The sequence below is a fragment of the Augochlora pura genome, chromosome 10, assembly GCF_028453695.1.
Source record: "Augochlora pura isolate Apur16 chromosome 10, APUR_v2.2.1, whole genome shotgun sequence".
NCBI lineage: Eukaryota > Metazoa > Arthropoda > Insecta > Hymenoptera > Halictidae > Augochlora > Augochlora pura.
The window spans coordinates 21659907-21672316 of NC_135781.1; the positions used below are offsets into that span (position 1 = coordinate 21659907).

At 35.5% G+C, this 12410-nt stretch overlaps 1 protein-coding gene across 1 annotated transcript in view; it reads left to right on the top strand.

Annotated features, from left to right (window-relative positions):
• Positions 1-12410, top strand: part of Wb (wing blister) — a 201303-nt gene that overhangs the window by 31141 nt on the left and 157752 nt on the right. The window contains exon 2 of the mRNA XM_078193256.1: positions 8161-8468. Coding sequence (XP_078049382.1) covers positions 8161-8468 — 308 coding nt within the window. The remainder of the gene's footprint in view (positions 1-8160; positions 8469-12410) is intronic.

The window sequence follows — 12410 nt, forward strand, 5'->3', positions numbered from 1 at the left end:
TCTTTCAAATATTCCATCTCTACTGGAAATAATAGTAAATGCATTTTAAATACATACACAAAATAGATCTTCCCTTTCTATCGCATTTTTATAAACCAACGCTTATATCAATTTGAAACGCTTACACCTATTCAATAAATCATTTTCGGACGCACGTTTGTATGAACATTTTTCATCTACTAAATCTCAGTAATACGTAATATAAGTTTGGTCTTAACCCCTTACCGTACTTTAACGAGTCAGACTCGTGATGGAGATTTCTAGTAATAAGCTGTTACGTATGAATATTTACATTCGTTCCTTTAACTGGGAATAAAATTTTATTCTCTCGTTACCAATATTTAAACATTCAAGTAGATATAAGCACACGATATATATAAAATTCCCTTTTTCATCTAAGAATTTAGTGCGATCGAAGAAATTCTAATCGTGCAATTTCTAAAGAAAATGGACGGGCAAGGGGTTAATATTTCCGAACACTATATACATATAGCTTTTTGACCAAAACGTTCTATGTACCTTGTTTATTGACAAATGTGTATTATTATACTAATAATATACAGGAATACTATAATAAATGACAGCGGTGAATTACTTAATCCTCCAACACAACATCGCAGCGGGTTTTCAAAGCTTGTTTTTACGTCAAAGCTCGTAAAAACATTAAAACAATTGAAGACAAACTAGGTGTGGGTACCAGAAATGGGTTTATCGTTCTATTCTTCGCCTCTTCCTTCGGTAAGTCCTTACAATCGTCTCGGTTAATGATACACATAGCGGTTATTGCGTGCCGGTAACGCAGACACGCGTGTCTCACTTACGCACATCCCTCGTAGAACTTTCATGGCGTTCATTCATATACGAATGCATGGGAGGGCCGATAGTTTGAAGCGAGTGGGTTTTACGGTAGCCGGGGATGACGTGTGTAGTAGAACGAAACAATAAAGTATCGCTGCGCCACGGCATACCCATACGAGGCAACGTATTATTCCGCGAACGGACACCGCCATTTACCCGAGATTTATCGCATTATTTATGGGAAATTATGATTGCAACAGTGTGCCGGGTTGGCCGGCTTTTTTTTGCGGTCGTCGGGTTCGACGTTGGATGATGAAATTAGGCGCTGCGTTCCGCTTTCCCATGTTTCAGCGAGCCTAATGTCCAGAAAATCACGAGGCTCTCGTAACGGGCTCATTCGTGACGTTGCTTTCTAAACTTTCATTAGAATGTCGTCGATTCGGGCCGGTCGAAAATGAAACGCAGAACTTGCGCGTACCGAACGTCATTTTACTTTTCGATCCGTCGAAAATCAGAGAGATTATGCTGCCAGGAAGTTAAAGTATTCAGACAATTGTGCCCGTAATTATGAAAGTGGTCGAAGTCAAAATTTAAAAAAAAATGAGTTTATCAGTTATTTTCACCACAGAAATTTATTCAATGTAATTTTTACGATATCGTCAAAAATGAACCATTAGATGGTGGTTGTAATTTCAACATTATATGGAATTCATTTAGTGTTCATTATAAAAGTGGTTTAAGTCAAAAATTTAAAGAAATTATATAAACATAACTTGAAAACGGCGCGCGGTCCACTTCGACGCGTTTCTGAACTACATAATAAGCCGATAAAATGAAAAGTGTCAATCAAATAATAATAAAAACAGCAAATACAATGGATGAGATTCGTGAAAAATGAACCATATAAAATGTTCTATAAAACTTCTTTAGATGCTCCTGAATTCCACGTTTTGGATATTTCATCTGAAAGAGGAAGACCCAAAATATACGGAAATATTGAGCTACTTCCTTCATAAACTATCAATAGACCAGTATCGTGTTTATGTGTGCCATACATTCCTCCAGTTTTTCAGGAACATTTTAAAAATCTTAAAAACTCGAAATGATAGAAATGCATTACTTTTTTATAATCATTAATAAATGTGCATAAATTATTTCATTAAAGTTATTGTTTCAAATAAAATTCATAGTTCTTTATTGCTTTAAGCCATTCATAAGACGTTCGGTTAATTTTGAAAATGGTCTAAGTCAATTCAAACTTTAAAAACATTTTCGTATGAAATTCACAGAAAATTTCATATTCATAATAAATTTCTAATAATCAAGACTAATAAAATTCTAAATAAAAAGATCGCATAGTGTAAAAATATATTTTAATTTATGCATATGCAATTCATTAAATATCTCGAAATAAGAAATATATGACCTAGACCACTTTCATAATTATGGGCACACTTATCCCCAGGAATAATAATTGCAAAAAGCTATTAAGATAGTGTTAGTACATCAAATAATAACTTTATGAAATTGTAACACTAGAAATCAATGAATTATGTTTCACTTATAATACCACGATTTTACCTTTTAAATAGGAACGACGACACATTGACAATATAATGATTTTTATTAAATAAGTTGCAAACATATTTTTATTTTGAAAGTGACCTGAGTCTGTTTGTCAATTTTTTATTGTTGACTGCAGTAACGCGTTTATTATTCACTTTGTAATTGCTATTATTTTGGAATTGTAAATTTGAGTCACTTAAATACACTTAAGCAGTGTGACGCATTGGTATTGTAAACATATATTTTTATTTTGTCTTTTGAAACAGGAATCCATAAATATCTCAATATGAATAGAAACAGACTTAGGTCGCTTTCAAAATAGACGGCTCATATCTTTCCATTATAGACGTTGTAAAGGTTCAGTTCTCATTTGAAGGACTAAAAAATATACCTTACGAGACAAAAATATAAATAATATCTCCACATTCTTCGCAATTTATTAGAAATTTTACGAAAGGAAGTACATTCATAATTATGTATAATATGGCAGAACTGTTTACGTGCTAATTTAGATTAGTTCAAATATGATTCTACATTGTCAGTTATGTTTCACAGTTCTTTTCTAACAGATACAATTTATTTAGAAAATGTTTATTTTGCATGATGATCCGTAGTCTACAGATACGAAACAAAATTAAAGAAATCAAAATAACCCCTCCTAATGTTAGCTGTTATACTAGACATAGACGAGTAAGATATAATGGAAGTGGTTAGCACAAAAGGAAGCGATAGGACTATTGTCTCATGAATGTGTTCGCTGTTCACCGTTTCTGGTAGCGGTCCGATAGGACGCTACTTACAAGAGCGATAACAGCGCGTCCCTAACGACAGGTACGATAACTTAATGGACAAACATCGAGTCCTACCAGCACTTCGTTCTCTTTTCCACGGTTTAAGTGTAAGATTGGGTCAATAGAGGATCCTCGAACGCGTCGATTAGCGTTTGGAGATCTCCGTTTCTCTCGTCTCCCCTCCCCCCCCCATGCCTTTTCAAGATCGTGAACGGTGGAACACGAACGAAACAGCCCATGGGTAGCGGCATTATCAGTCATAAGGACCACCATGGCAGTCCACTCGTGACCAACGGCATGTGGGCCAACCCTCCGCAGAGTATTTTGTAAACAAGCGATTCTGAACACGAAACAGTGGCTCGAAGAAGCTCAGCTGCCGTTTAGGACCATAAATAGAGCTGTTTCTAAGGGCACTGTACTTCTTTCTTTCTTTTACTATACAGGATTTTATTATTCTTAAATAAAGTTCTCACATTTATTGTTATTTTAATGGAATAAGGTGTGCGAAACAGTTAACGATGATAGTCAAAATGTCGTACTTCTTTCTGATAACTCGAGAGTAGAGTTTTCTGCAACATAAATACTTTTTATATTATTTATATAAGCTGGTGATAATTAGACTGCGGATTTTACGTATTTTTGACTTATTAGAATTACTAAAGTAGAAAAGACATTTATATCAGATTTAAGTTTCTTATAATTAACTTAGATCATTTTTATTTCGCATAAAAATCCGTGGTATAGTGATAATACATCGATCCTGTTAGGTTTTTATAATTTTCCTACTTTTACATCTCACCTACTCATTTCTACTATAAATGTACAAGTGTAGACTACTGATAAGTTGACTGTGGATTTTTATACAAAATAAAGATTTTACGCAAATCTTATTATAAATGTTAGCCACAGTGAGATACATACTGATGAGGTACAAACACTTGTTAAATGCTCGCGAAAGAATACAGATCGTTTAAATCAATTTGGTAACATTAGCGTTGTTTATGATATCGATTTTTGTGGCTCTGAAGGGTTCGAGCAGTGATCCGTATCCATTAGCTCATAACCATAGAACTTAGCCCCAGTAAGTGATCGATTGTATGTGGAGGGTGAAATGGAGTACACTTCTGTTGCATCGGATACTATCTGATCCCACCTTGTGCAGCTAGGGTTTGAATTTAAGTGCAAACATATATATGTGAATCATTTAATAAATTTTCCACTTTTGAATTATTTCTTTTTTCTTTATTTCTTCTTGACATTAACTTTTTAATTTTTTTTATAGAAGTTCAATTTTTAACAGTTATTTATTTTTTCACATACTTTTTAAATTATAACGTAAAAATGTATGCTATTTTGGAATTTACTTACCTTTATTTAAGAGATTGGAAGCTGGATAAATAAAAATGTCAAAAAAGTTTTCGTATACAGGGGATTTAAATTTTTTTGGGATGCTAAAAGAATTAGTTTACTAGACAAAAATTGTAATTGGATGGAACGATAAAACAATTAAAAATATTTAGTCTCAGTGAACTTACAAGGTAAAAGGATCTATTATGTGAAACACCTCTCGATTGTGTCTCCTTCTTAATTGTGCCTCCTTCTTCAATCAAATAAAAATTAGAGATTAGACTACTCATATTTTTAAACATTGTTCTTTATAAATCCACTCATACGAATACTTTTATGTAACGATCAGTTGTAAACAAAATATTTTTTCCACTACTTTCTAAGCAAGAACTTAAATTTTTTCTTTCTTCCTATTTTCCATGGTCATTTGAACTTTAATATTACTATTTTAATGTTCATTTGTTCCAAGTTAGCGATATTAAGTACGGAACACAAATATATGATACGACGACTACGTTCCGTAATAGGTACAGGCTGGTTTACCCATATTATTTCTAAATATTTGGAAGTTCACGACGTTACTTAAAAATATCAATCGGTCGAATAGTACTAGAAATATTCAACAACACTTCCAAGTTTTAAAAAAATCAATGATAGTCTCCACAATAGGTACTATAACCTTAACGGTTTTCTTAAAACAGACAAGTTAAAAATAAACAAAATATGTGTTACATTAGAATCAATTGAAAATTTTAACAGTCTTCTTCAAGCCCTATTTGCAGCGAATCGCATCGTATTGCAGCGCGATACGTGGATGATATCACGCGGTCCGCCGTCTCCCTCCGTATCGTCGCGCTTCTCTCGGCGTTGCGTAGGTTCCCTCACGAACGTGGACACGTGCGCCGACCGGCCGGTCGCCGGAAAGATGGAACAGGGTTATTTCTGTCGTCATCAGTCACTCGTGGTGGGCTTAAGTCTCTTCGGTGCACACCGTCCGTGGAACAAGGACCGAGCGAACGGAGCAGTCCGGTTCGCCGACGAGACACAATACTCTCCCCCGGCTGCTATGCTCCTTTTCCGGAGCTTTTATATGTACATATACATGTATCCGCGTCGGTACGCGCGTGTAGACACGCGATCCGTTTCCACGCGGTCGAGCGAACAGATTCGCTTTTCGGGCGGACACCAACTCCCGTTATTTTCGAAACCGAAACCAGCGGACGCGAAGAGGACGAATTAGTCACTGGTCGGGGAAGATTGGATTAGTCCCCCCAGGTCGGATTTTTCTAAACAGATTTCGAACGTTCCGTCAAGTTACGTGGGGTCTAAATAAATGAGGGGCAAGTGTGCAGCGGTTTAGAAACGTCTCGATGCCAACTGCAAATTTTGATCTGACCTTCGCGAGACGCTTCGCGGTCGCTGCAGGGTCAAGTGTATGAAGAGCCAACGAACCAGAGGATGTATGGGTTCTTGAACACTGAAACAAATACAATATAATTTCAACTATTCTAGGACTAAGTAGAGAGATATGATTGATTCGCATAATAAAATAGATTTTTAGTTAATAATAATCGCATAATAAAAATATAGTATATCATTTTACACAGAGAGTTCTGACATTGGACGATCGAGATATCAAAGCATTTAAAGCTATTGTATAATATGCATATTGTTTTGTCAACTAAAGGGGTTAATAAGAAAGAATTTCTTCAATTATAGAATATATTGAACTTTCACCAGTTAACTTTGAAACCTTCCATACCTCTAATTTGTAACTGTTATTATGGTAAAATATCTTATTGTAATAATATTTATAAAAACTAGGTAATTATGTTATTTTGTCGCAGACTGGCATTATTAGTACAGTCACGGTTCTCCTCGTAAATATCAACGGAAGTGGTGTTATCATGCTCGGCGAACTGTCATCGGATAGATGTCAACGAGCGCGTTGACTCTCGCGGCGAGTGCGAGTCCGTGGCAACGGTGCTCGATAGCTCGTCACGTTTCTTCGATGGCTTGTAGACTCGCGTGTCGATTACGCGCGTTTAACCTGTTCGCGAGTGTCGAGGGTGGCCGGGTTACCGGTGAACCTGTTCGTGCATACTACCATACAATGGCCAGGCTGCAGCGCCGCATCCTCCGCGGCAACCTGTTTCGCCGTGGACGATCGGTTTCACGCTGAGAGCTCTGTCAAAACCCGTCGATGTATGCGCCTCGAGGAAATCGCGAGATAAATCTCGGCTCGCTCGCCGCTGCGCGTGAATTTCCGTTCGGATCGAGGCACCGGCAAGTTCCTCTGAACATTTTCGTTTCTCGATATTGGCTCGACGATACTGCGAACCTCTTCCCCGAACGTTTGGAACGTACGTTGAACCAATCTCATATTGCCCGTGGAGAAAAGTGAAAGATCTCATCGCCTAATAACGAGTCGATGACATATTTAACTCTTTGCACTCGAAGAGATCTCAACTGGAAATCTGAAATAATTTTTCTCGCTTCTAGTATTTCCATTTTATATAACAAAATTCATTCTATGCATATGAAATTGAGTCAAGTGACTCATATAACAATTACACTTTCAATAAATTTTTCAATCTAAGCTTTGGTGATATCTATAAGAATAATTTTGATACGTGTTACAACAATTTTAGAGTCGCCACTCGAGTACAAAGTGTTAACATGTTAAATGGTGAAAATTAAATCCTAAAATTGACACAAGTTCTAATCAATTTGATTAATACTAAACATTGTTAGAGCAATGTTTTCGCTTCTCTGTAAGTGTATAATATATGTATAATATCTAAATAATGTATTGAGGATGAGTGTACATGTTTAAGTGGTTGTGCTCATCAACGTCGAATTTTACATATTCAGTAGTTGATTAGATATGAGAACAGTCTGCAGAGATATGTAGGATGCACGATCAACACACTGTCTTGGTGTATTTGATTTCAACAATTTATTATGAAAAATCGTACTCAATTTGTAGCTAACTTGTGCATGTTTAAAATATTGAACCATGCTTACAGATAAAATAATATTGTTCTTTTTCCTCAACGATGAATCGAGATTTAAAAAAAGAAAGCAGTCTAGATTTCTATAATTTTATTTGTTTTATATTGAAAACATTGCACGCTTTCATGTTCTATTGTATATCTTACTATTTTTTTTTCATGCAACGAACTGCACCAGCAGAAACTAATTTCATACCAAAGGAATGTCCAATTCATTGGACAAAGGAATTCTACATATATTTTACTACTTTATTATTTTATCGTGCAACAAGATAAACGACCTGAGTTATTAAAATTAAACTGAAAGGATGTTCCTTGCAGAAGTTGATCGTATATCACCACTTGGAGGGATGCCCTTAATATACTTGAATAACAAAAAATATTGTAACATCTTAAATAGGAAGGATATATACTTTCATATTCTTTATTAATTAATATATTTTATAATAGCGCTGTATTTAAACAACATATGAAGTAATTAAAACATATACAAGTGTGATTATCTTGCACACTTTTCAAGGAGATCGCAACAGCTAATTAGTTAACAGAAATTTCTATCACTAGTCAGACTCGTTGAGCTATGGCAATGAGTTCAAGAATGTATTACATCACAGGATCATAGCACGTTTTGTGTTTATTTCCAGGTCCATCCGGTTTGTACGGGACGAGCAAAAGTTTGAGGAACAGCGGTCTGTTCCCGTCGACGTTCAACGTTGCAGCGAAGGCAGGCGTTTCAGTGAATGCAACTTGTGGCGAGGATGGGCCTGAGACGTTTTGCAAACCGTCCGAGTCGTCGAGATGTGCGGTTTGCGATGCTAGGAGTCCCGATCCTGGTAAAAGGCACAACATCAGTAATATTCTGGACTCGAACCCTGCAAAGTGGTGGCAGAGTCCGACCTTGGCCAACGGGGACCAGTACGAGTACATTACCATTGTCTTGGACCTCAAACAGGTTAGATTAATTACTAAAATTTATCTAACCCTGTAACTGTAGCTTTTGAAATATCTTTTTATATAAATTGCTCTTTTACATTCCATTTTTCCTTAATCATCTGAATATAAAAAATATAAAAAATAAATTTACAGGACATAATTATCAAATATTTAAAAAAAAGTTATGATACATTATTCTATCATATATCATAGTCAGATTATTACATATATTATTAACATTTTAAATTCACTTTTAAAAATGAAACCAGTAATGAGTAATATACAATATTACTCATATACTATATATTCAGAATGCAGTTTCGACGTAGTTTGCAATATTTGGACAACAAATAATTAACTTATATGAGAACGTCATGGTGTAAGAAGAATGATTACCCGACTCGCATATCCCTACCACAAGATTACTCTGACGTTGATGATCTCTATACAGTGTATAATATCTAATTGAATCACTTGAATATTGTTTCCAAATGCATTACAATTTCTACCTTTCATTTCGTACTATTAATGCTAAACCCTCTTAGTGCCGGTTATAAGCAATATTTACATAATTCAAAAAGCAGTGTATTAAGGACGAAATTGAGAATGAGACAGTGACGCCAATCTTTCTATAGTCATTGGAAATTACATAAATAGCAAAGGTATAAGTGTAAGGCACTTTTCGCCAGTGCAGCACGGGCCGATATTATGTCGGCATCCGGCATCCATTACATTTTCATTCATAAAATCAATAATAAATAAATACATTAAATTCATTAATTGATACATTTATATCGTAATAAATCATGTGTTAGATACAACATAATATGTAAGTGTACAGAATATTTTAAGTACTTGGTCCGCGGTGCATGTATATGATATCATGTACATGTATAATATATGCATTCAAGCTCTCGTCAATAAGATGTCATCTTCAGTAGAGCACCTAGCAAGCCAAACAAGAATTACCTCATCAAGAGCACAGGAGTGGGGATGGCGTCGGACCACCTATTCTTCTCACACCGTGGGAGACTGTGACATCGAAGGTCCCAGAAGGGGGTCAAAGTTATCTGGCAATATTAGAAGAGAGAAGGAGGCGTGACCGTTGTTCCTTGCCGAAATATCGTAAAGTTGCCTTTTTCCCGCTCGTTAGTCTCGTTTCACGCACTGCGCCCGCTTCGAATTTATGTGGCCCGGGTCTTGCGGCCTGGCGTATTGCGACCCGAAGGAAAGGGCCCGAGAAAGGGGGTCAGGGAAAAGAGGGGACCGAAGACGGTGTGGCATTGATTACGCGAAACACGAGAAACGGAGACGGACGACGGGACGGGAGCGCGAGCAGACCGAGAATGGGTACTTTCTGGTCTCCTTTCTCAGAATTTCACGTGCTCGAACCGGCACAGGGTATACCTGCTACGGGTACACGGCAAATTGCGAGCGGCGGCCCGCGAAAAACGTTTTAACGAGCGTCGAGAGCGCGGCCCTTTTTCTAAAGGATCGGTAATAAGGACGCGGGAGTTGAAGAGACCCCGCCCCGAACGACTTTTCCGTTGATTCTGCCCTCCTACTTTTTAATCGGCTTAGTTAGCGGTTGTCGGTCGACTTGTTCTTCTTTTTCTCTCGTTTAATTAGTCGGTGCAACGGCTCGTATTGTTGACGTCGACGGTAACGCTTTTAACTACGTGAAAGTAGATGCATTTTCGAAATTTATTTTCGAAGTATCGCAAATTTTGTTTAGGTGGCCCTTTATTAACATTACTTCTATCCAAATCAGAAGACACATTCTTAGTAATTCCTATTTGTCACTATTTTTTCCGAAGGGTTTGAAGGACGTCATTTGATAATTTTTAATTAAAATTAAATTCCATGTTCTATATTTTCTATGCAATCACTTCTCGACTTTTGCTGTGCCATTACATTTCTTTGGTAAATTGTATAATAGAAAATATCGGTCGAAAAGGTGTTGAATGTTCTCATTTGTATACTTGCAATTACTTACGGTTATTCTGTAGCAATATGTTAAAGTTAACAAACGGATTTGGGTTTATTGTCCGGTAATCCTTACAATTCGAGCAAATAAATCTATGCATAATATGCCTATGCATAAGCTTCGAATAACTAGAACTCGGATGCATTTATGACAGAAGTATGCGCATAAAATATACATACATATGCGTACGAGATATACTTCAAATCAAAAGAAAAAATATTTAAAAACGAAAAATTTATATCTATCGTTAAACAAAAATATCTTTTAGTAGGAACTATAGAAATATGTGAACATATCCTAAAAATTTTAAGAACGTACAAGGTAGAATTTTCCTAAACAAAAATTCGTACAAACTACTTTAGTTTCAGCACGTTCGCACGATTTATACTTTTGCATATTCTTCAAATCGGAATGTTTTTTTCACATTGAAATTTATCTGGTCGTTAAAAATTCTGTTAAACATGAAAAGTAACTTGCAATTATACAAAGATAAGACAGAAAAGCGTTTAATTAAAAATTTCGTTGATAATGCTATTCTGGTCCTTTCACCAGTTATAAATTAATACACGATAAAAAGCATTGGAATTATTTGCGAAGATTAAAATGATTTAATTAAACTGAATCCGCGAATATTCGCAACGTTATCTGAATACAATTATGACGATAGTGGGAGAATGTATCGACCAGCAAGCCCCGGCTGGTATATAATGGATATGTTAAGATAAACGAAATCTTTGTGTGCAATTAGGGGAGATGAGTGTGGGTTGAAGACTCGGTTCCCTAACTGGATACTGATTGCTAATCCCCCAAAGAGATACTACCTCCGGCGAATCATCGCGGTACACGGGATCGTCTGCGCAAGACGATTTCCTCGTAATAATTAATTAAGACGGCTCGTTAAAGAAAGCTTTCATTACGACATTTAAAGAGGTGTTATTATTAATGGTTGGACTGAACAATTACGTTGTTACTCAATAATTGTCACCGTAATTGCTTAACTACTTATTATCGTGACGATAATTAAGACGATTTGTTTGAAATAATTCAGGAACAAAACGATGTTACACGCAATTTATTTCAATTCATTTGTAGCAAATTATTTTTTTTAATAGACTTTTAATATTACGAAAATATTTTCAAAGAGTTATGACTATTGATAGTAATATTTGATTAATGCTATTAAATACAAAATTAAAAAGGTAACACAAATTTCACGTGAAATATTTTGATACAGAAATAACAATCTCAATCGCCTTAAACACTTTTCAAATCATTGAATTATTCAATTATAGGATCTTAATAAAGATAACTCCGCAGTCGTCACTTGTTTTTACTGAGTATTATTTATTGTAATCCCATACTCGGAAACTTCATTAATAATAATAATTTATACTCACACATTATAACTAATAAAAATATATTATATTCACACACTTCAACTAATAAGAGCAGTCTCGTATAATTATTAAACTGCTGAAATTTATTTTTTTAAAATGCAAGAAACCGTATAAATTAACAAGAATGCTAATGTCACTTTTATTTAATTTTCTTAATGACCAGTCTTTAAATTGACGAGGGAAACTTTTCTTGAATCTTAGTTGTTGTAAAATACTGTATGGAAATGAGAGTTTATATAAATACGTACTGCTTAATACTGATTTACATTGATCGCGGATCTGTGTACAGAATAAAAATCCTGTACCTTAGCTGCAACGAAACAGGAGCGAAATGAAAATTTATTTTCAGTGCCAGCATTTTTAATACCTTGAAAACAATCTAACGGTATTGTTAGATTTATTCCCTGCATTTACTGTTTCATATTTTATGTACTCGCGTATGTCGTAACTGTATCAAATACGCAATCTACTTATTACGTTATTATCGTAATAGCATGTTGTCTGCTGCAGTATGTTGCGCAACATTTACTATACATATAAATATGCGGAACTCGTATTTTATTTGAGTAAGAAGATT